The sequence below is a fragment of the Lipotes vexillifer genome, unplaced genomic scaffold, assembly GCF_000442215.2.
Source record: "Lipotes vexillifer unplaced genomic scaffold, Lipotes_vexillifer_v1.1 scaffold1014, whole genome shotgun sequence".
Lineage (NCBI taxonomy): Eukaryota > Metazoa > Chordata > Mammalia > Artiodactyla > Lipotidae > Lipotes > Lipotes vexillifer.
Genome location: NW_006774244.1, coordinates 79,084 through 102,143, shown reverse-complemented (window position 1 = coordinate 102,143; position 23,060 = coordinate 79,084). Strand labels below are relative to the sequence as shown.

At 39.6% G+C, this 23,060-nt stretch overlaps 1 protein-coding gene across 2 annotated transcripts in view; it reads left to right on the top strand.

Moving 5' to 3' along the window:
• POLR3B (RNA polymerase III subunit B) overlaps window positions 1-23,060 on the top strand; it is a 126,028-nt gene that overhangs the window by 82,622 nt on the left and 20,346 nt on the right. For both annotated transcript variants that reach the window (XM_007449042.1, XM_007449043.1), the window contains 4 exons: window positions 3,313-3,522; window positions 5,896-6,054; window positions 7,570-7,687; window positions 9,191-9,333. In XM_007449042.1, coding sequence (XP_007449104.1) covers window positions 3,313-3,522; window positions 5,896-6,054; window positions 7,570-7,687; window positions 9,191-9,333 — 630 coding nt within the window. The remainder of the gene's footprint in view (window positions 1-3,312; window positions 3,523-5,895; window positions 6,055-7,569; window positions 7,688-9,190; window positions 9,334-23,060) is intronic.

Below are 23,060 nucleotides of genomic sequence, written 5' to 3'. Positions count from 1 at the left end.
GAATGGGAGAAGGTATTTGCAATACATATATCTGATAGAGGATTTATATCCAATATATATACAAAGAACTCTTCGATAATAAGACAACCCAAGTAAAACGGAAACAAAAAACTCAGACACTTCACAAAGGAATAACCAATAAGCTTATGAAAGTATGTTCAACGTTATTAGTCATCAGGTAAATGTAAATTTCTGTGAGATATGACTGCACACTCATTAGAACGACTCAAATGAAAAAGACTGACGTTCTAAGTGTTTGTGAGGATGTGGAGCAGCCAGAATGTTCACACACTGATGAAAATGTAACACAGTAAAATCACTTTGGAAAATTCTTAAGTTGTTTCTGAAAGTTAACCATACCCTCAGCAAACAACGCAGAAGCATCACTCCTATGTATTTATTCAAGAGAAATGAATACACAAAGACTTGTGCTTGAATGTTCATAGCAACTTTATTCACAGTAGCCCCAAATGGGATATCCCAAATATCCATCAGCAGTTGAATGGATAAACAAAACGTATATTCATATGATGGAATACTACTTAGCAATAAAAAGGAATGAACTCTGTTACACACAGCCATGTGGATGCATCCCAGAATCATGCTACATGAAAGAAGCAGCACAAGAGTGTACATACTGTATGATTCCATTTATATAAAATTCAGAAAATGCAAACTGATCTGTACTGATAAACAGATCCTTGGTTGCCTGGGGCCAGGGACAGAGGGAGGGACCTTTTGGGCGTATTGGAAATGTTCTGGATCTTGACTCTGGTGGTGGTTTCACAGATGCATATATCTGTCAGAGCTCATCAACTTGTACACTTTAAATGGGTGAAGTTTATTGTCATTCAATAATATTGATTAAATAAAAAGAAATTGGGCAAAGGAGGATGGAAAAATAGTTAAATGTATAAAACTTCATTTTATGTTTCTCGGTATACATTTTCTAAACTATGTGGATCCTTTTTTTCATCTCACTTTAAAATAATAAACGTCTTCACTCTTTTAACGTACATTTACATACCTTGTTATGCCAACTTGTGACTCCTTAAGAAAGTTTTGATCAAGAAAATAAGACTTTATAGGAAAGATTATGTCCTGGGTAGTAAGAAAATGAAATCATTGGAGATTATAGTTATACCAAAATGGGACAGTAGAAGAATTCAGCTTATAGATATATTCTTGTTGTGTTAGTTATTATATATATGCAGTACCCTTAAGAAAGCTGAAAATACTAATAGAGGCATCCCAGTTTGAGCACGTGCTTCACCGCAGGCTAGTGTTATAATGTAATTTCTACATGACATTTTCTCAAAAAAGCTTGCTTATTGGTAAAAATAACCAGCCATTCATAATTTTTATAAAAATTGTGATGTGTAGTGGCATTTGGAAGTTTTATAATTTAGAAGTCGTAGTTTATAAATCATGTTTTAACCTACACACCCGTTGTTAGTGCTGCTAAAGATGTGTATATATGTATACGCCTACAACTTCTTTAAAAAGTCTTTAAAGAAAAATTTCTGATGAGATCATAAGCACCAAACTTTTGCTAAACCATTTTGCTGTTCATCTATTCGATGGTCAGTTGCAGTGCCCAAGAATTAAGTTCTGGGCCTGGTAGCACAATTTATAGCAGGACCCCATCTCTTTCACCATTGTTTAGAGGTGCAGGTGGCTATGCTTCCCTGCTGCATAATAATGCTCGTCTCAGGTTTCAGAGGACAAGTTTGGCAGCCTAGTGGGACATTGCCTGAATCCTTGTCTCATTGGAGCTGAAATCTCAACATAAATTTGAAATGATTTCATGTAAAAGAACCAACTTATTGTCAGTGAACAATCCAAGCAGCAACAGTTTTCTTTCTAAAACAGGAAGTGATCTATTACCAGGTATCCTGCCCAGTTTATTAGTTGGCACTAAAATAACATTAATTAGCAATTTATAGTGTAAACTTGACAAAAGTTTGATGAGGTTCAGTTTAGCTGTTGTTTTTCAGCTGACGCTTGATAAATTTTCTAGAGATTTAAGCACAAATATGTATTCTCATAATTTCATTTACTTGACATTTATTGGGCATCGGTAGTGAGCCCAGCACTGTACCAGGTGCTCATTTCTTTAGAGCCCTACAGATTTCATTATTTCTTTCAATAGTAATCGTCAAGGAGTATTGTACCATACCATTTTTGCTGCCTGAATAGGTTATTTTCATCCCTGAATTGAAATCACCATTGATTTAATGACATAAGAGAAAAAGGTAAAGAAAATAAATACTGGGTTTTGGTATCTGCTCACATTAAAGCTTAACTCCATTAAATGGCACGTTAACGTCTTGGGGTTGGGTGAGGGTTGTAGATGCGCCACTCAGGGCAGGAAAGAAGAGATACCTGGGAGAAGCCCACACTCAAGCTCAACAGTAGGACAAACATGAGTTTCCTGGTTTTTAAGGTCTCTGAGTAGGAGTGATTGTGTGTTCACAAGCCCAGGAGACTGAAAGCCTTTTTTCAGGCAGGTCTTTGAACCCTAATGCACCCCAATGGGGAAAAAGGAGAAGGGTAGGTAACATTCTGGTTTCACTTTCAGATGACAGTGATTCCCCTCCAAGGTCCAATCAGGTGGAAAGGCTGATTGCTAAGGAGATAAAAGCCTATCCCTGATTGGGCAGGGCCCTGGATTCCCTAGGAGAAGGGACCCTGCCTTTCCCCATTTTATCTCCAATGCTGGGCACAGAGTAGGTGTTTATTAACTGCTTAATAAATGATAGTTAAGCAAATGGATAAGTCCACTCTTCTCTGCTTTCACTCTCTTCTTCATCCTGTTCTCTCCCATTTTTCCTGCTTTCTTTTCATTTAGAACATTTGTAATTGTTGATTTCTTTTGATGAAATATATCTGTTTGTCCTACTGTATAAGCTTTTTGCCTCTCAGCACTGGGGGGTGTTCTCCAATTGCAACTGGAAATGTGCCTGGAACATAGTAGAACCAAATACAGAATTGTTGACTTACATGTGAAATTAACCAGTGGAGATTAAAACTCTTCAAATGGGATCAATTTTATAAATCCAAAAAGTTGAAATTATTTAGATTAGTGCACCTTGAATGTGATTTTTCTTCTTTGTAGGATTTTTAACATAACTGAGAAAAATTGTTTTTAAAAGTTGTTAATCACTATGAGAGTATTGCTCTTTAAATATTTGACCTGAAGATTTTCTTCATTTAATTAGTAAAATTAATGTGTTGATCTCTGTATTCATTGGTACCTAATTATTTGATATAATAGAAAGTTGCATTTCATTTTCTCCAATATCAATGAAGGTACCATTGGATACAACCAGCGGAACAGAATTGATACTCTCATGTATCTCCTGGCATATCCACAAAAACCCATGGTTAAAACAAAGACTATTGAGTTGATAGAATTTGAGAAACTGCCAGCTGGACAGAATGCGACAGTTGCTGTGATGAGTTATAGTGGCTATGATATAGAAGATGCTCTTGTTTTAAACAAGGCTTCCTTGGACAGAGGTAAGTGAATTTTCAAAGCTCTAACACCAAAGGTGCTTTGTGCAGATTTAGATACAGGCATGATCAATATGAAAGTCACTTGATGTCAAAATGGTAATGTCAATTTCAAGTGATTTGAATTTTATAATATACAAACAGGAGGTGGTGATGTTTTGGTGTTAACATTTTTTTAAATGAATATTATATAGAGGTATTAGTTAAATATTAATAAGGAATCTTTTTTTTTCCTTTATTTTAATTTATTGCTGACTTGAGACAATTCAACAGAAAATGTATAAGAACTTGTTTATTTCCTAGCAGGAATTACAATAAGTGAAATAGTTTTTTGAAAATAGTTATATATTCAACAACAAACCTGTTTTAGAGGCCAGTAGCAATATTTGTATGTAAAAGGCTATTTTTTAATTGTATATCTCAACACTATAATGCTGTACCTTTTTGTTAGCAAAATGATAAAAGTACACATACACAAACCCTGGCTCATTGTTTTTACATTTTTCTTCCCCGGTTTTGACAGTTTACTTTTGCAGGTCCCCACTTGGTGGTTTGTTAGCCATCACCTGATCCTCGGTCTGACTTCTGTCTTCATCGTCTATTTCTCTCCTTCCTCCCTGCGGACCCACTCTGCCTTCCCCTTCACTCTTCCTAGTTGCTAGGCAGCCATAATAGTACTCCTAGACATGTGTCTTTGGCATTAATGTTGGCTGCACTTAATTTATGCCTCTTTTTTTCCTCCAAATGACAACAGCCATGCTTTAAAACTAGGTGTTTTCCTTTCTGATTAACTGGTTACATTTATGTGGAAATCTAAAGACTTTGTGATATCTGTCAGAAACTCCACAACACAATTTAATGATCTGAGTTTACTGTCCTCTTTCTTTTAAGCTCCCACCTGTAAATAAAATGTCCATTTACACTTAGAAGAAAACGCTTCTGATTTCATGCAGTTCAGATTCACACAGCACTCCAGCACGTTGCACTTAATGGCCATTGTATGAAATTTCAAGATCATGTAATGTTTCCAAAGCAGCTGGCTCTCTGAGCCAAGTTTGTTATGACCGTTCGCAATTTGCCAGGAGCCATAATGATGAAGACCTTTCTCGAAGACACACAAGTATCTTCATCTACTGTCCAGTTGTAGAAGTGTGTTGTTTCATCGCATGGTCACCTTCATATTTAAAAAATTACATTAGAGCACTGAGATTTTATTTAGAAATCCACTCTTCCCTGATTGATTTTCTGACTCACATTCTTAGATTTCTTGAAAGAGTTCTGCTTTTGGTGGAGAATCATAAGCAGAGGATTTTACAGCCATGCATTTATTTCTTCAGTAATAGCTGGCATTTAATCTGGAGACTTTTTCCTGTTTAAGTGAATTCTGACATGACTCAGTATATCCTCAGGAGACTAGAGGGAGAATCCAGTTTAAAATAACTGCTTGGCCAAAGGGGAAAAAAGAAATACAGCCATAGCATGTTAGGAAATGTTATTTAGTGCAGGATTGTCAGCTCTTTTGAACAACTGACGAATCTTTTTGTGGGATTCAGTGGTTGAGTTTTTTGCTCCATCTAAAGGTTTTCATCTGTTCATTTTGCTTACTTTTCTTAATGTTTAGATTGTTAATTGATCCTAGAACTTTTCCCTCATCCACTAGATAAATGTGGTCTAAAAATGTAATCAAAGTAAACTCTAATCTTCAGGGCAGCGGTGGACTGTCTCTCCCATAAAAATTATTTGATTGGTCCTTTTTATTCTCTCCTCTCTGGAGAAAAATTAATGTTTTTGTTTGCTTGTTTGGGACTTCCTGTAAATGCCAAAATCAGCAAAAGGAAAACCTTCCAGAGAAGGTTAGCAGAAATTATGCACCAAAATGATGTATGAGAAGAATGCTGGCTGATCAGTGAACTCGGTCTGTCTCAACTCAGCCACCACCTTGCTGGGTGACCTTGGCCACTTAATTTCTCTGCTACTCACTCGTAGCACCTGTAGGATAGAGGGGTTAAGCCAGGTGATCTCTAAGGCCCTTTCCAGTTTTCATGTGCTATGGCTCTGTGCTCTCAAAGAATCCCAGTGACATTCTTAGGTTTCTCTCACGTTCCTCCAACCTGACAAGGTATATTCCATGCTGGAAAATGGTTGTAGAGATTCTAGTGTTAATATGGTTAGTACGTAGAGATCCTGAGCCAGTTCTTCAAGTTATCAGATTGTTATATGGTTTGGCCAATCTCAGATTATCTAAATGTAGAGCAGTTTTGGGGTGTTTTTTGGCGGGGAAGGGAGGTAGAGTGTGGTGGGTTGTTGAATAACACAAATCTTGACCTCTCATAGTTTCATATTACTTGTGGTTCTGAACCCATTTTGGTTTCATTTTAGGCTTTGGGCGTTGCCTTGTATATAAAAATGCTAAATGTACTTTGAAACGATATACCAATCAGACTTTTGATAAAGTGATGGGACCGATGTTGGATGCTGCTACAAGGAAACCCATCTGGCGACATGAAATTTTAGATGCAGATGGTATTTGTTCTCCAGGTAAAAGCCTTTAAATTTTTTTTTAATGTATACATTTTTAAATTATGAAAGTTATTCAACAGTATTTCTAAATGTTTGGTATGCAGGGCAGAAAAAAATAGCAACCTGTAAAACCCTATCCTAACTCAACCAGTGTGGTCACTTTTGATGAATTTCCTTCCAGTCTGTTTTTCTGTGCATACGTTTTTACATAACAGCAATCTATTCTAGTTATACTTTTCTACTTATTATTTTGAATAAAGCCACTTTAAGGAAATATTTAGAATAAGGTCGTGTCCCTGCATCTACACCAGTATTTCATCATTTGTGCATTTAGCTTACAGACTGACTTCAGAATCCTCTTTCACTAAAAATTGTGACTCTGTTGTACTTATAAACCTGTGATGAATTTTGTTCATACAACCCACAGCCCCTGCCCCGATGAGTCTTGTAGGCTAGTGTGGGAGACTAACGTTGATCAAAGGATCGCACACAAACATAGGTCAAATTACAACCAGGTTAAGGGATCATATAATAAGCTGTGAGGCCATTTTATGGCAAGAGTATTTGACCTAGTCAGGAAGGTCGAGGTAGTCTTCCCCTGGGAGGTGACCGGCAGCTGCAGGATAAGTGGAGTTAACCAGTGAAGCGGAAGCGGGGGATGTCTAGGCGTGGGAAGGGCTTGTGCAGGTATCCTGCAGCTCGCTCACTATAGGACCCAGAGGAAGGCCAGTGTGTCTATAGGGATGGGGGGGAGGGGCAGGGCGCAGTGTGGAGAAGAAAGTAGAAGGGAGCAAAGATAGAGGGGGCCAAATGAGAGCTCTTGAGGCCACCAGGCAGGCGACAGGAGCCGCGGGGAGGTGGCGAGAAGGGGGGCTGGGTTGGAAAGGTGGCTAGGAGAGGAAGTCCACACAGCCCTGCCCACGGATGCTGCCCAGGGGGTGAGTGCTGGGCGGTGATGCTGCATCCGCTGTGGTGCCCCGAGCCACGTGGTACATGGCTTCCCCTCCCTCTTGCTGCCTTTGTACTCTTAAACCTGGTGCTGTGGCAGGGAAAATAAGCGCAGTGACAGTAGTGTAGTAGTTGGTCTTTGAGCTTACCATGAACAGGTACCAAGCAAAGGTGAGAATAGCAGGAAAATAAAGGAAATATTTGTATTTTCTCATTGTCCAGGTTAGGTTGGTGGTGACTTATTACTGGTTGAAATAACTAGTAAGTGGCCCAAACCTGTTCTAACGCTCAAGGAGATATTTTAAATTGCTACCTATTGACATGAATTTTCTCGCATTAATATGGTCCCCTAAATGAGTTTCTTAATTTTATACACAGTGTGATCTTAATCTATGGGTTTTTCAAATGGGCTTGCAGAATTACAGACAAGCCCTATTGAGCTCTAGTTCCCACTGTGTGGACTCTTTTTTCTTCCATTGTCTGGATTTCATACACCAAGTCTAATCACATGGTTTTATGCACCAATAATCTTTGCGTTCCACACAGATGATAGTGATTTGTCTAACATCCTTCTCTCTTTCTTAGGTGAGAAAGTAGAAAACAAGCAAGTGCTTGTAAATAAGTCCATGCCCACAGTGACTCAGATTCCCTTGGAAGGAAGTAATGTGCCCCAGCAGCCGCAGTACAAAGATGTGCCCATCACGTATGTATTGGAAATACATTGAAAGGTTTTTAAAAAGAAGGAATAGAGGAAATTGGAAGTTAGCTCCTTTTGGCTGGTGACTCCCAGATAGACATCTGCCCAGTTTCAGCTCCATACCAGCACCTGGACAGCAGGGGCCCCAAACCCAGATCCAAACCATCTTTCTCCCCTTCACCTACCCCAGCCTCAGACATGCTCCTTCTGGGTCCCTCCCTTGGTGAGTGGCACTGCCATCCTGACTCCTTTCCATTACAAACCTTAATTCGGTAAATCCTGTAAGTTCTCTCTCCTTAGCAGTTCTCTAATCCACCAATGACAGCTGTAGCTCTCTGAGTTTGGCCCTCCTCTCCTGCCGGACTCGTAGTTATTGGTGACCACTTATCCACCTCCAGTCTTGTACCTCCTCACATCTCTCAGGCTCTCTCTGTTGCTGCCAGAGTAATTTTTTCCCCTAAATTACTCATCTGTTCATGTTACTCTATTGAGCAACTAGAATAAAACGAGTAGATTGAGTAAAACTCTCAGTGACAGTGTTGCCTGTAGGATAAAGGCCAAATGAAATAGTAATACATACACGACTGTCCATGACCCTTGGCATATGTCTCTAGCCTTACCCTTTTGCACATTGGCCCGCATATTTCTAGTAAATTGTCTCTTATTCTCCAAATGTTCCATCTGACTTCAGTGCATTTACTCATGCTGCTCCCTCTGCCTGGAATTTCATTCCCCCTGGTCAGGACTCAGCTCTAGGGTCCCCTCCTCTGGGAAGCAGTTCTTGATAGCCTGCCCCTCCCTGCTACCACTGTCATCCCCAGCCCCTGGTAGGACTGACTGTCATCTCCCTCAGGCCTTTCCTCTTCCCCATACCACTGATAACCTTCTTGCACTTACCTTTCTCTCTTCCTTTATTGGTTGTGTGTTTCTTTGGGGCAGGAACCATGTCTACTTAATCTTTGTAAGTCCAGAGCCTACAAGGATCTGACACAGAGTAGACTCTGGATAATGGTATGAAAAACAGATAAGAGGTGAAGTGTGTGAAAAAATTCACGAGGGGAGATCTGAGTAGATAAAAGTAATATTTAAAAAGTGGTTAATAATTTGGAGTTGAGTAACAGGTTCCAGCTCAAATCCCAGGTCTGCTTTGTATGAGGCATGTGTCCTGGACAAGTTCTTATTAACCTCTCTTAGCATCGGTTTTCCTATAAGTTTTCCTTATTCCTTATTTCCTGTAAAGGAATAACAACGTGTGAATAGTATGTGTGGTGAAGATTAAACTGCATTATGCCTGCCTCATAATAAATGTTAGCCATTTTAAGCTAGGACTGTACAAGGGAAATTGTCACATTTGAATTTGTTATTGAAAAATGAAAGTCATTTTTTCAGAGCCCAAAATGGGAATGTCAAAATATTCTGTGATAGGTATTACATAAAATATGGCCAGGGTGATAGGTTCACAAAGGGCAGTTTGAAAACTCTGCTTTAGTGACTTCCTCTTAATATTAGCTACAAAGGGGCAACGGATTCATATATTGAAAAAGTGATGATATCTTCGAATGCCGAAGATGCTTTTCTGATCAAAATGCTGCTGAGACAGACAAGGCGTCCAGAAATTGGAGACAAATTCAGCAGTCGTCATGGGCAAAAAGGTAAGTTGTTTCATTTCTCACCTTTTTTATATAACTATAGTAAAGTATTTATTAACCACTTTATATAAGAACTACTTTATAACTGTGCTCATTAGAAAAATTTAGTATGTTTGAAAAATTATTACTGTGTTATCAGAAGTATTCTTGTTTTATTTATCAGATTAACCTGTTTATATTTTAATGGCATTTAAAAATATACCATAGTTTTGCTTCGCTATGCATTTATTTCATTCTACAACTGCTTGGGCCAAAATTATAATTATAAATACATTCTAGATGATGTACCTACTAAAGTACAAGTGGCTGTTCAGAAATAAATAGTAATACCTATTTCTTATGAAAGGTATATATTTAAAATACTGTATGTTCTGTTGGGGCATAGTATCATAGGATGTCAGCACCACAAGATACCTTCATCTGCCCCTTTATTTAACAGATGAGGAAGTTCACACTCCGCTTAGTAAGCAGCCACTCAAGGCTGCGCAGCTACTCACTGAGCTGGTGTTAGGACCCTGATCTCCCGCCTCCAACGCAACGCTGTGTCCACCGCATAGCGATCCTTCTCCTACACGCTGCTTCTCCAGCTCATCCCACTGGCGAGCCTCGCTCTTTCCATTGGTGGTTAATGCTGGGTTTTCATTCATTTTTTGTTTTGTTTTGTTTTGTTTTTTATCTTCAAGAAATGTGTGCACTGTGTCACTATTGATTAACTCATTATCCGTAAGGTCTCTTTTAGTCAATATATACCTAGTATTTAAGTTTGTCCTGGGTTTGAATTTTTTCTCTGTCTGCCACTTACTAGTTTTAAGAACAGCAACAGCAGCTAACACTTTTGTAGCACTGTGTGTGTGGCAGTGTCTTCAGCACATTATATTTCCTAACTCATTTGTTTTTTACACAATCCCAGGAGGTAGGTGCTGTTATGATCTGCATTTTATAGATGAGGAAGCAGAGGCACAGAAAGGTTAGCCGCTTGCCCAAGGTCCCCAGCTGGTGGTAGAACTCGTTTCTAAACCCTAGCAGCCTGGCTTCAGAGTCCATGCTCTTAACTAACTGCTATGCTATCCTGACTGTTAAGCAGTTAGGATTGTGCCTGACACATAGTAAGTGCTCAAGAAGTGAGAGCAATGATCATTAATATTGGCTGTTATTCATTCACTCTGCAACTTTGAACCTCACCTTTGCTTATAAATTGCTGGTATGGTATCTTCCTGTTTTTAATTGATTGGTTTGAGGATAATTATACATTGTATTCTTGATGATTTTGACTGTTTATTTGCCAAACAAGTATATCAAATATTACAATTTGTTTGGTCAAATGAATCTAGCCTTAGTTGTCATTCCATCAATGAAACTGTTTCAGACTAAGATACTATTTCATCAGAAGCATTTGTTAGTTCAGTTAACAGACACAACATTATTTCAGCCTATCAATATTTTATAAGAAAGAATTGGTTCCATCTACAAATGTGAACTTGACACCTGTACTTCATACAGTTTCCTAAGATGCTAATTCTTTTTTTTTTTTTTTAACATCTTTATTGGGGTATAATTGCTTTACAGTGGTGTGTTAGTTTCTGCTTTATAACAGAGTGAATCAGTTATACATATACATATGTTCCCGTATCTCTTCCCTCTTTGTCTCCCTCCCTCCCACCCTCCCTATCCCACCCCTCCAGACAGCCACAAAGAACCGAGCCGGTTCTTTGCTAATTCTTAACTTGTGAGTGTTTTTACACATATCTTGAGGTTCTCGTATTTTCTACTGCTTACTAGTGAAAGTCAAATTCTCTATATTGAGACTGTTTCTCCTTCTCTCTTGGTCTTGACAGTTTCTGAGATACACTCCTGAGTCTGTCTGGGGTAGCCGTGGCCTTGTTAACAGCCTCTATTTTACTTGACCTATTACCTAGACAAGAGCAAAACTTGATGCTCCCCTTGTAAAATGTTGGCACTGGAAGCTTTACAAGAATGCACACCATACGAGGGCATCTCCACGCTGAATCAGTTTGCAAACTTGAAGCCCAAATCCTTGCGCGTTACTCCATCAGAGTATTGTGTAAAGAGTTGAAGGCTGGAGTACCCTTCAGTGATTATCCACTGTGTTCTCACTCCACTAAACTTCTTGGGGACAGGGACCGTGTCTTTATATTCTCATAAGAGCCTTTCACATAGTAGGTAGTTGCTAACGGTTGAATATATGAATGAATTGAAGGTAGGGGGAAAGTGAAAAGGAACAGATTCCCCAGTCTTGTTGGATTGATTTTACCCAGGTTTTAATCTGTATATTATATATGAGTGTATATATGTTACAGTATAATCAACGTGCTACTTTTGAAAATGAAAACCACACTTGATTAGTAAGTTCCTGTGAATGCAGACCGCTAGGTAAAATGTCAACAAGTCTTTGTGCTGTTGCATTTTTGCAAACAATTATGGATAATGTTCATTGACAGAAGTGGTTTCCAACTTGCAGTGATCTGAGACGTAGCAGATTTTAAAGGTCTGTTCACTCTTAGGGGGCTTTGACTAGTACATCACTATATGAAACTGAAAAAAGTCCTCCTGGGTCTCGATGACCTTTCACTTGTACTGAGGAGTTTATCTTGCTAGTTTTCCTTTTCCAGATGGCTTTTAATCCAAGGGTAAAGCCTTCTGATTAGCCTAGATTCCCTTGATATTCCCTTCTCTTACAGCTTCATTAGATTTATTGAAAAGATTGGGGGAAAAAAAAAGCAAACAAACAAAAAAATAGGTAATGTAAGCTTTAACAGAGTAATGGGAGGAATGTCATAGGATGCTTAACTGAACATAATTTTTATTTCCTTTAAGTATAATTTTTTTTATTAAATAATAAATGCACATGGCTTAAAAAAGTCAAATAGTGCAAAAAAGGGTGGCTTGTACTAAAAAACATCAGTCCTTGCCTTCCTTCCAATTCTGCTTCCTAGAAGCAATTTCGTCTCACCTTCATCTTTGTATTTCTAAATAATATTCTTAAGCAGCCCCATATTCATTCATCCGTTTTAGATGTCACCTGCTGATCTCCCATTGTGACAGGTAGGAGGACCGAGCACTTTGCTACCTCTCTTTCCTGCTCCCAAGCTCCATTCCCTGCATAGATTTATCATAATTTTGAGTTACTTAATTATTTAGATTGTATAATTTGACTACATAAATATTGCTCATTCCCAAACCAAGTAATTGTTGAGTATATTTCCTTTGCTATGTAACTTTATTTTTTCAGAAGTTAATAATTATCTCATTTAAAGTTTTTGCTTAATTTTCTTTATTCTTCTTACCATTCTTCTATACCATCAACAGCCTCTCAGCACAATCTTCCACATGATCAGTAGTCTGTTAGGATCATTTTTTCCCCAGATGATTTCTTTTATAGCACCCCGACTCTTCCTCCTCCAAACTGTGGTGGTTATATACTCTGAGCCAGACCTTCCCAGCCAACGTTTTAAGAACGTAATAGGTGAACTGAGAGATTAATCCTTGTAACCCTCAGGAATGCAGAGCAGAGCCTGGGGCAGCCAAGGCCCTGAGCAGCTCATCTTGTGTGCCCTAAAATGTTTTCCAAGAAGGTTGGGAAGTGCTCTGTGTTAGTTTGCTAGGACTGCCAAAATAAAATGCCACAGACTGGGTGGCTTACACAATAGAAATTTATTGTCTCTCAGTTCTGGAGACCAGAAGTGTAAGATCAAGGTGTCATCAGGGTTGCTTTCTTTTAAGGGCTCTCACCTTGGCTTGTAGATGGATGGATGGCTGTCTTCTTCTGTGTCTTCACATCATCTTCCCTCTGTACATGTCTGTATCCACATTTCCCCTTTTTATAAGGACATTAGTCATCCTGGATTAGGGCCCACCCTAATGACCTCATTTTAACCTGATTGCCTCTTTAAAGACCCTGTCTCCCAATAGGGTCACGCTCTGAGGTACTCCAGGAGTAAGGACTCCAACATATGAATTTTCGGGGACACAGTCCACAACGCGCTCTAAGCCTGCTGAATGGTAGTCATTTATGAAATTCCCATTTGAGCCCCTGTTTCTTGGCTCTTCCCATGTCACTTTTCTCTCCAGCCAACCCCCACCCCCATAGTGGGATAGTCCGTCCGTTACATTACTGAGAAAGTGTGCGTGGAAAGTAAATTTTTTGAGCTCATGTATGTCTGAACATGTTCTTTCATCATACCTGATGTATACTTTGGTTGAATATAGAATTCTAGATTTTTAAAAGTCTTCTCCCTAAGGATTTTGATCACATTGCTACATTATCGTCTGGATTCCATGCTACTTATCTGAATTGTAATGTCATTCTTCCTGATCGTTGTGTGTATGCTCTGTCTCTCTCTGTTTTCCTCCTTCCATCCTTCTCTCTTTCCTCACCCCACCCTGCTCTCTGGAAGCGTTTACTATCTTCTTCTTGTCTTGAATTCTGAAATTCCATAGACCCTTTTTTCATTCCTTGCCCTTGGAAATCAGGCCCCCTCTTATTCTGGAAGTTCGAGTTCCTTCAATTCTTGGACATTTTCTTATATTTCTTGTTGGTAATTTCTTCTTCTTCATTTTCTCTATGTCCTTTCTGGGTTTCCTATTAGTTAGATGTTGTATCTTCCAGATTGATGCTCTAGTTTTCTTACCTTTTCTCCCCCCACTCTCCATTCTTTTCTCTTATTTTTCTTTCTAGGCAATTTGATCAATTTTATTTTCCAGATTTTTTTAACCTACCTATTATATTTTTAATTTCTAATTACAATTTTAAATTTAATTTGTACTCCTCCTTTTTACAACAACAGGTATATTTGTATATATTTTTAGGTTTCTTTTAGTTTTTAGCTTTACTTTTTTGGTTGTTTTGTTTTTTGGTTTTCTTCTGTTTCTAATTTTGTCTCCGTTTCTAGAGAAGTTTTTTCCCTCCTATGTGTTTTAGGGTCTGGTTGTTTTGGTTGGAAGCTTTCCTTTAATGTCTGCTGCCTCCTTGAACTTTGGAAGCTCTGTGTCCCAGGGACAGAACTTGTTGACTGGTGGCTGTCATTGTAGGGTGATCAGACAGCGAACCATTCAGTTTCTACATAGTAGGATCTTTCTAGCTACTGCCTGAAGGTTGCAGCTGGGAATGAGGGTGCCTGCAGTGCTTAAGGCTATCAGCTGACCTTCTGGAAGCCAGATAGGGGCAGTGGGCTGCAGCCCGTGGTTCAGTGCACAGACTTTCACTTAATTCCTCTGTATCAGGCCAGCCCCTCACCCCACCCTCTGATGTAATTGCTACCTGTGGATCATGGGTCATTGTGGTTCAGTTTCTCGGGTAAGTTTTGGGGTAGAAGGGTAGTTTCTTGGCTGTATGGGGTGGAGAATAGAAACTTGGGTTCTGATGATTTCTTATACAGACATATATTTCTACAGATGTTTATTAAGTATCTCCTAAGTGTCTGGTGCTATTCTAAGCCCTGGTGATAAGCAGTGAACAAAAGGGACAAAATCCCAGCCCTTGTGGGGCCTACGTTCTTGTGGGCAAGAGAGATAATGTTACGTGCTGAGAAGAAAAAAAAAAAAAAAGCAGGGGGGGAGCAGAATAGGAAGCATGTGGGGCAGGAGTGGTTAGTCCTGAAGTTTTAAGTAAAGTGGTCGAGGAGCAGCACCTCATTGAAAAGATGACTTTGAGGAAAGCCCTGAGAGCAGTAAGGGAGCAGACCCTCTCAGGTGGACAAGCAGTGGAGGGAAAAGGAAGGTCTGAGGCTGCAGCCAGCCTGGAGTGCTCTAGGCACAAGGCCAGTGTGGCCAGAGCAGAGGGAGTCAGAGGTGAGGCCTCTGTGGTCACTCTGTGAACTGCGGCTTTTACTCTGAGGGAGAGGGACGCCCCTGGAGGGGCCTGAGCAGATGAGTAATATGATAGGGTGAATGAACGAGCAGTGATACCAGTTAAAAGGCTATTTTTAAGAGCCCAGGTGGTGAGTGGGAAAAGCCTGGTGGGTGGGGGGGGAAGTGGTGAGAAGGGATCAGTCCAGACACATTTTTAATGCAGAGCCCACTGGAATTGCTGATGGATGGGGGCCTTTGAGTCGGTCCTGCTGCCCTCAGCCCCACATCTCATCCCCCTTTTGCCAGCACTTTGTGGCTATTTCCTGAGCCTTCCCGGGAGTGGCAGTGAGGGCTGAGTCAGCTCACTTCCTCGTGCCTCTGCTGCAGGTACTTAGGTTTATTTTTCTCCTTCTTTCAATTCACTTACTGTTCTTTCCTCTATTCATCAGCTTTCAAAATTCTCTCTTGTCCATTCTTTTTCCGTATAGGTTTATACCTTAATTTTGTCAAATCTCCTGTTTGGAGAAGGAGTTTTGATAAGGAGTACAGATAAACATGTGTTTCATCTGCCCTGTTTACTGGAAATCCATATGTCCATTATTCGAGAATTTTCAACACAAGGATGCTTAGTGTGCCTGGTTTTTTTCTCTGCAGTTTACAGAACTGAAGTTAAAATTATTTTAATAAAAGGTGAGGAGGGTTTTTAGAGCACCAACCTTTTGTCTGCTGACCAGAGCCTTGCCTCCAAGGTACCTTGTTTTGTTTTTTTGTTTTTGTTTTTTTTTTTTGGTTGTTCTAATCATTTCTAAGATTTAAAACTAAGTTAAAAATGTTTAAAGTTCACACACTCAGAATTATGACATAAATGCTAACAATTATCAGAAGAGTATTAACCACATTTTGTCAACTCTTAATTATCTGAGAATAGCTTATCTTTTCCCTGGATTATTATTGTAACTAAGGTCTACCATTTTGATCCTTTCATTAAATGTCACCCATCTGAAGTCAGAGGCATGACAGTAGCAGAAGCCTATTTTTTCAAGTTCTTTTCATTTATATATAAATTGTAAAGATTCAAAAATAGCAGTGGTTTTAAAATATTTGTATATGTTGTTGTTAAATATCAGAATACCTTGTTTGCTAACTTTAAGTATATTTAATTATTCCACAGACACATTGAGTGAATACCATATAATATGCAAAGTGCTATGATGGGGGCTTGTGGGGGGTTAAATAAATTAGCAGGGCATGTTTCCTATCCTCGATAAATGTAAAATATACTTAAAGTTAGCAAACAAGGTATTCTGATATTTAACAACAACATATACAAATATGTTATACAAAATAACAAGACAAAATCTTCCCTCCCCAAATTAGTATAACTTATTCTTCCTAGTAAATATCAGAAATGGAATGTCTCATCTTTATCCAGACTAGTACCAGGGCTCTCATCACCCTAGACTCATAGCTCCCCAGTCCAACTGGCCGACTGGCCACACAAGCCCACTGAAGCTTTTCCAACCAAAATAGCTAAATGCACATGCCACCCGTATGTGTGCCCTGGGCTTCAGTGAGAATCTGCCTTGACAGCCCAAAGAAATCTATTTGGTCATATTTAAGTCACTGCCATGGGCTCAAAACTGCGTTGGGCTCTCTAGGAGGTAGAAAGGAAACTCAACCCTTGGCTAATGCCCCTAAGGAGTTGGCAAAAAGATGAATACAAAGGATTACATATAGTTAAATATTAAACTATATGGTGAAGATCATTCATGAGAGAGAAGTTGAGAGCTTATTGTAGATAGGGACAAAATCTCAGAGTTTAAAAAGACCTTTTAGAAGTCTAGTCCAAATCCATCTTACCCAGTATAAGAATTTCTTTTAGATTATTTTTGGCAGATGGTTTTCCACTTTGCACATGAGCTGTGGAGGGGGGCCCTTGCTGCTTTCTGAGGCAGCCGTTCTTTGGTGGCACCATTCCGATGGTTATGTTGAGCCTGAGTGCGCATTCCTGTAATGTATACCCGTTAGCCCTGCCCTGCCTTGTGGGCTTACTGAATGGCCACATCTCTCCCTTTCTTCATGGCCACCTCTGTTCAGCATTCAAAGAAAGCCTTCAGGTTGAGAAAAAGTATAGCAAGGAGGTAAAGGTCCTGAGCGCTAAGTGAGCAATTTTATCCCTTTGAAATGGAGACGGTTTCCTAGGAGTTGTTACTGGGATTAAACAAAGTGATGTGTGTAAAGCAGGGAGCACAGCGCCTGGAGCATTGCCAGCAGTCAGTAAAGGTAACTGCTGGTAGGTCTGTCCCCTGTCTTCTCTTGCAGGCTGGGGAAGAAAGGAGGGCAGGCTGGGTGTGGTTTGGACTTGGAAGGCTGTGATGAAGATTTTTTTTCCTGTGAAAGAAAAAATGGGGAGCAACAGTAAAGAGCAAATCAGTGCAACGTGTTGACCGACAGGAATAAAGAGAGCCAAGGAGAGGAAGGAGGCCACAGTGACTGGTTTTAAGCCTGGAAATGAGGGCACCGATCACAAAGCAACGCTGTGTCTTGTTGAACTTGAGATGATGGAGGATCATCTCAAGTGCATATATTATTAATTAATTGATCCGTTTCTGGAGCTTTCACTATGTACCAGGCACTGTTCTAGATACTGGGAATACAGTAGTAAATACTGACAGGGTCTCTGCTTTCCTGGGGTTTATGTTTTCTTAGGGAAGGAAACAGATGGATAAGAAGTAAATAAAAACACAAACACAATAATTTAAGATAGTGATAAGTGCTGCAGATGAAGGCTGATGTGAAAGAGTGACTGGTTTGCAGGGAGAGGGGGTGTACTGTGGATTGATGGTCAGGGATGACCTCTTGCACAAAGCGACATTTGAGCTGAGACCTGGAGGACGAAAAGGAGCCAGAGAAACAAGGGTCTGGGAGAGTGAAGTTCAACAGCCCCGAGGCATCAGTGAGCTTGGCATAGTCAGGGAACAGACATAAGGCCAGTCTGGCCAGGCATGTGCCTGAGGAGTAACATGGTTTGAGATAGTGAGAGAAAAAGGATGGGGCACATACTACAGGGCCTTGTGGCCAAAGGAAAGGAGTTTGGACTTCATACTAAATATGTTGGGCACCAATAGGCCTGTTGGGTGGTGAGTGTAAGCAAAGGAGGACAAGATCTAATTACTATTTTAAGAAATCACCCTGGATTCCATATGGAGAGCAGACTGAAGGGGAACAGAGAGGGAAGCAGGGAGACTGTGGCAGTGGTCCAGGGAGGAGAGGATGGTGGCTTGGACAAGGGCAGTAGCAGTGGAAAATTGGAGAGAAGTGATGGATTCTGGATATGTTCTGGAATTAGAGCCAGCAGGACCTGCTGATGGCAGAGATGTTGGAAGGAAAAGACAGGAACTGAGGGTGAGTTCTGTGGCCTGAGCAACTGGCAGGGCTATTTACCAAGAAGGGGAGGACTGGCAAAGGAATGGTTTTTTTGGAGTTAGGCAAGGGCAGGGGTTGAGATTTTGGCCCTGAGGTTCAAAATGCCCATTAGACTCCAAGTGAAGAGGTTGAGTAGGCATTTGGCTGTAGAGTCGGTAGCTCCAGGGAGAGGTTAGGACTAGAGATAAAATTAGGAAGTCACCTGTATTTATAGTATTTACCTTTTGTGTATTAATAGTTTATATGCATTTTCATCTATATTCCATCTTTTAACCTTTACAATTCTAGTTGGTGTTGTTATTTCTACTATACAGAATAGGAGATCGAGAGTGAGAGTTGTGAGTAACTTGCTTGCCTACTACAGCTTAGTGCTGGCAGAGTCAGGATTCAAATCCAGATTTTTGATTCCAAGTGCATTGCCCATTCTGTTAATTCCAGTTGAGGTGTTTCTTTTCTCTTTTGATATCCCATTACCACTCTGCCCCCAAGGTGGCCGTATTTCCTGAGATTTCCCCTTGGAAAAGACACAGCCTTTCCTTGGGACAGAATTCTAATATTTCTTAATATTATATTTAATATTAGTAATTTAAATATTAATTCTAATATTTCCTTAATGAGACACAAAATTCCCTTTCTTCCTGGATAAGCAGCTTCACATAGCACTCGTCTGCCACCACTCCAGGGGAAGCCGTATCCTCACATACCTTGTTTTAGCAATGTCTGCCAAACCCCCATATTAAGATATACTCCTAACACAGAGCTGTGTTTTCAGGTATTCCTGTCTTTCTAAAATCACCTCATTGTAAAACACTGTCCCCACTCCCTTCTTTAATTGGTCCTCTGGTCAGGCTTGGTAGCTTTGGTTAAAATCCCAAATCTATCAAGAATTTGAGCATATATAAGAGGAAGTAAATTTCTGAGTTCTCCACTTTTCCCATTCTCCTGATTCATCTGGCTAGATGTGATAGTTAGAGCCAGAAGAGGAGGGGTACTTGAGGGGAGTGGCTTGGACAGTGCTGGCGGGGAGCTGATTTGGAATATTCACATGCAGCAGGCACAGCTGGCGGCGTCTATATGGAGCCGTGCAGCAACCCAGCCCTAAGCGTGGGACCCAAAGATGAGCTGGATGAGGCCTGAAAGAGTTGGATGCCAGCAAGTAAAAATGTGAATGAAACGGAGAATAGTCCACAATGTCGGTTATGCTATTGTGGTTGTCATGAAATGAGCTGATGAAAATTTCATGTGTCTCACCGTGACTCCTACAGTGATTTCTTTCTGTTTTGGTCTAGATATACACCAGCGTAAGTGCAGTAGTTAGTTGAACTTAGTTTTTACTCTTGAAATACAGAATTGTTTGGAAATTACATATATATATATATATATATATATATATATATATATATATATATATATATAACATCTTTATCCATTCATCTGTTGATGGACACTTAAGTTGCTTCCAGACTCTATATTTTCTCATAGAGAACACGCGTGTGTGAGCGTGCGAGAGATGTTATATATATATATATATATATATATATATATATATATATATATATATATGTAACATCTCCTGCAAGCTGACACACGTGTGTTCTCTATGAGAAAATATAAAGATTGTTCTGATGTAGGTCTTCTTTATGCCCATCTCTTTTTGCCCCTTCCACTTAGAGCATTGAATTTGTTATTCTCGGTGTTTAGAAAGCGATGTGGCCCTGCAGATGGCCTGATTTTTGTCTTTTGTTAAAAGTTTACTTTGACAAAGCTCTTATTAGGAATTCTTTTTGTATATGCATACTATGTAGATGGCATTTCTGTACCTAATGCCTCTTAAAATATCCTCTCTAACAATTAAAGGAGACTTGAAAATTTAGTTTCACGGAACATGAGTGTCTCTCCTGCTCGAGCCTGTTCACTTCAAGGGTGGTAGGATAATTAGTAGCTAAATGAAATAAATGTGAAGAGGAAGCTAAACAGCCGTAGCTATGTGTTCTGTGTTATAAAAGCTCAGCAAGAAGATTGAAGAGGCCGCAGTAAGTGGGTGATCTGGGGCAGGAGAGTCAGTACTAAGTAGTTGGGAATCAGCATCAGTGCTGTGTAATAAGCAAAGCTTGAATGTAATCGATCAGACAGAGAAGCCCCACTGGAGAAGTGAAAGTGTTTGATCAGTAGCTGTTAAAAATGTGACAGACCCAGTAAACAGCATCACTTTCTGTGACCTGGGTAATGGAGGAGGACCAAGCAGAGAGAGCCAAGCGTGGAGGAAGGAGAAAGTATTCCATAAGGAAGAAGATGTCACAATTAACATGAAGACTCCTCCAGCCTGAAAAGCAGGTAATATTCATTCACAGCACACTTTTTAGATAAGGGAATTCCAACATAGTTTTCCAGTGGGAAATTCAAAGAATTTTAATGAAGTACATTCGTCCTTTGGGTCTTTGTGAGGTCCTTGTGAGGTCCGTTGCGCATCTCATCAGTAAATGCGCAGTGAATCAGCTCCCCCTCAAAGGAGCTGGCCTTTGGTCAAGAATCTCGAGAACAGTTCATCCTTTAGTAGTATGCAAAATATTGGAAAAGGTGAGATGATTTAGTACTAACCTGTACACCAAAGTTATGAAATTGTTGTATGTTTGTTTACCAAGGAAGGGAAGTTTAGTTTTGTTTTAAATTCGGGTGGTGGTGGGAAAATATTAGAACCCCAAAGTCTTGATCTCCTTTCCCAAGTGTTCTAGACTTCTAGGTACTTCAGAGTGAAGCCATGACTTACATGATAGATGCATAATGATGCTCCACAGGGGAAAAGAGAGCAGAGATGGGTCTGGAATGTTCCTCATGTTTTCTCTTCACATTCTTCCTTGATCAGCTTTATAGATGGAGTTAAAGATAGGAAGACACATTCACATAGAATGCTGATTGGAGTCACGTTTGGAACTAGAATTCTTATTAAAATCAAAATAAGTTATGTAAGCCTCTTGAACTTTGGCATAAGTTCTATATGAAGGGAACTCATCAAAGGCAAACACTTTTATCTTGAGCCTTGCTTTCTATGATGGTTAGTGCGTTTATTAGAAGGGAGAGCAGATTTCCTGCTCAGTTGGGTTTTTTGTTTGTTTGTTTTATTTTTTAATCCTTTAACAAAAATTATCTGTCAGCCTAAGGAATTCCCCAAGTTAAATTTCATTTCATTGCTCAGGAAACCAAATTATTATATTTCCAGATTTCCTCTTACTTTTGCTGCCATTCACAATGAGGGAGGAAAAAGTGGACTCCTTTGATGTAGGGGGGAAAAAGGCAATATATCACTTCTCTGAAAGAACATTTCTCAGTCTCCCATGTGAAAAAGGATTAGCACCTCCAACAAAGGTCCTGTAGATCACAGAATCGGCAGCAATACCAAACAGTATTCCAAAGGAGAGGAAAAACTGTATTTGAGCAAGAGTGTTTGTCCTGGCAAACAGAAGCTTTTTAATAACTGCAAATCTGAGATAACAGTGTACACTCCTCAGTATCGCCCCCTAAATCCTCAGACAGCTAGTTTAAGCGGAGTGAAGTCAAACTTTGTTTTAAAATAGAAATATAGTCTTACTAAATGCAGTTTTTTCACAGTATTGGTTCATAAGGATTATACATTTATGGATAACATTGTTTGGAAGGTTTGTCTTTGGCCCTCTCTTGTTCAACAGAAGTTTCATTTATAAGGTCACTTGCCTCCATTTTGCATTAATAAAAGTTATTCAGCCACCTGTTAAATTTATTAAGATATTAACTGAATGTTTATTAGAAGAAAAAAAAGTCTACCCTGACTTTCCAACACATTAAAGAATCTTTATACAGTAGGTATGAAGAGGCTGTGGGAAGTAAGAAAATATTAATTTGTGTGTGGCAGAAAAGCCAAGAGGAAAGTTTGTTTGTTAGACAAGGCTGGGCAAAAACTTTGCCTTTTCCAGACCTTCACTTGTTATTTCCGTTCTCTATATTATGCTCTCTAAAATTGAGAGAATGAAAAGACTCTGATTTAAAGTAATAATAATAACACCTTGTACTCATGTAGCACTTGAGACTGTCTAAAATCCCCTCTGCTAGTCTGAAGCTTCAAAGTCTGGATGTCTTTGGCTCCCTACTTTGCTTGATCCTGCTTGAATGAAAGACTCCAAGTGGGAGGAGAGAAGGGGGCCGATGGAGCTAACAGTGTGAGCCCCAAGATAAGGTGTATGATGCCAGACAATCCTTCAGAGTTTTGTTCCAAAAAGAAGTTCTGGCAACTCTTACTTTAATGTTTGAAATCAAGATTATTTTGTCCACATAGACACCTCAAGAAGATTTTATTTAATTTAGTTTTTTAAGAACAAATTTTGGTCTTCGGTAGCTAGCCAGTAACCCTCTGACCTTTCAGTAAATATCCAAGTAAAGCTTTGAAATTAGGGTGTTTAGTGTTTTATGGCCCAGAATAAAAATCTCCAATTCTGTTTCCAAATAGTATAGCCTCAACACATTTT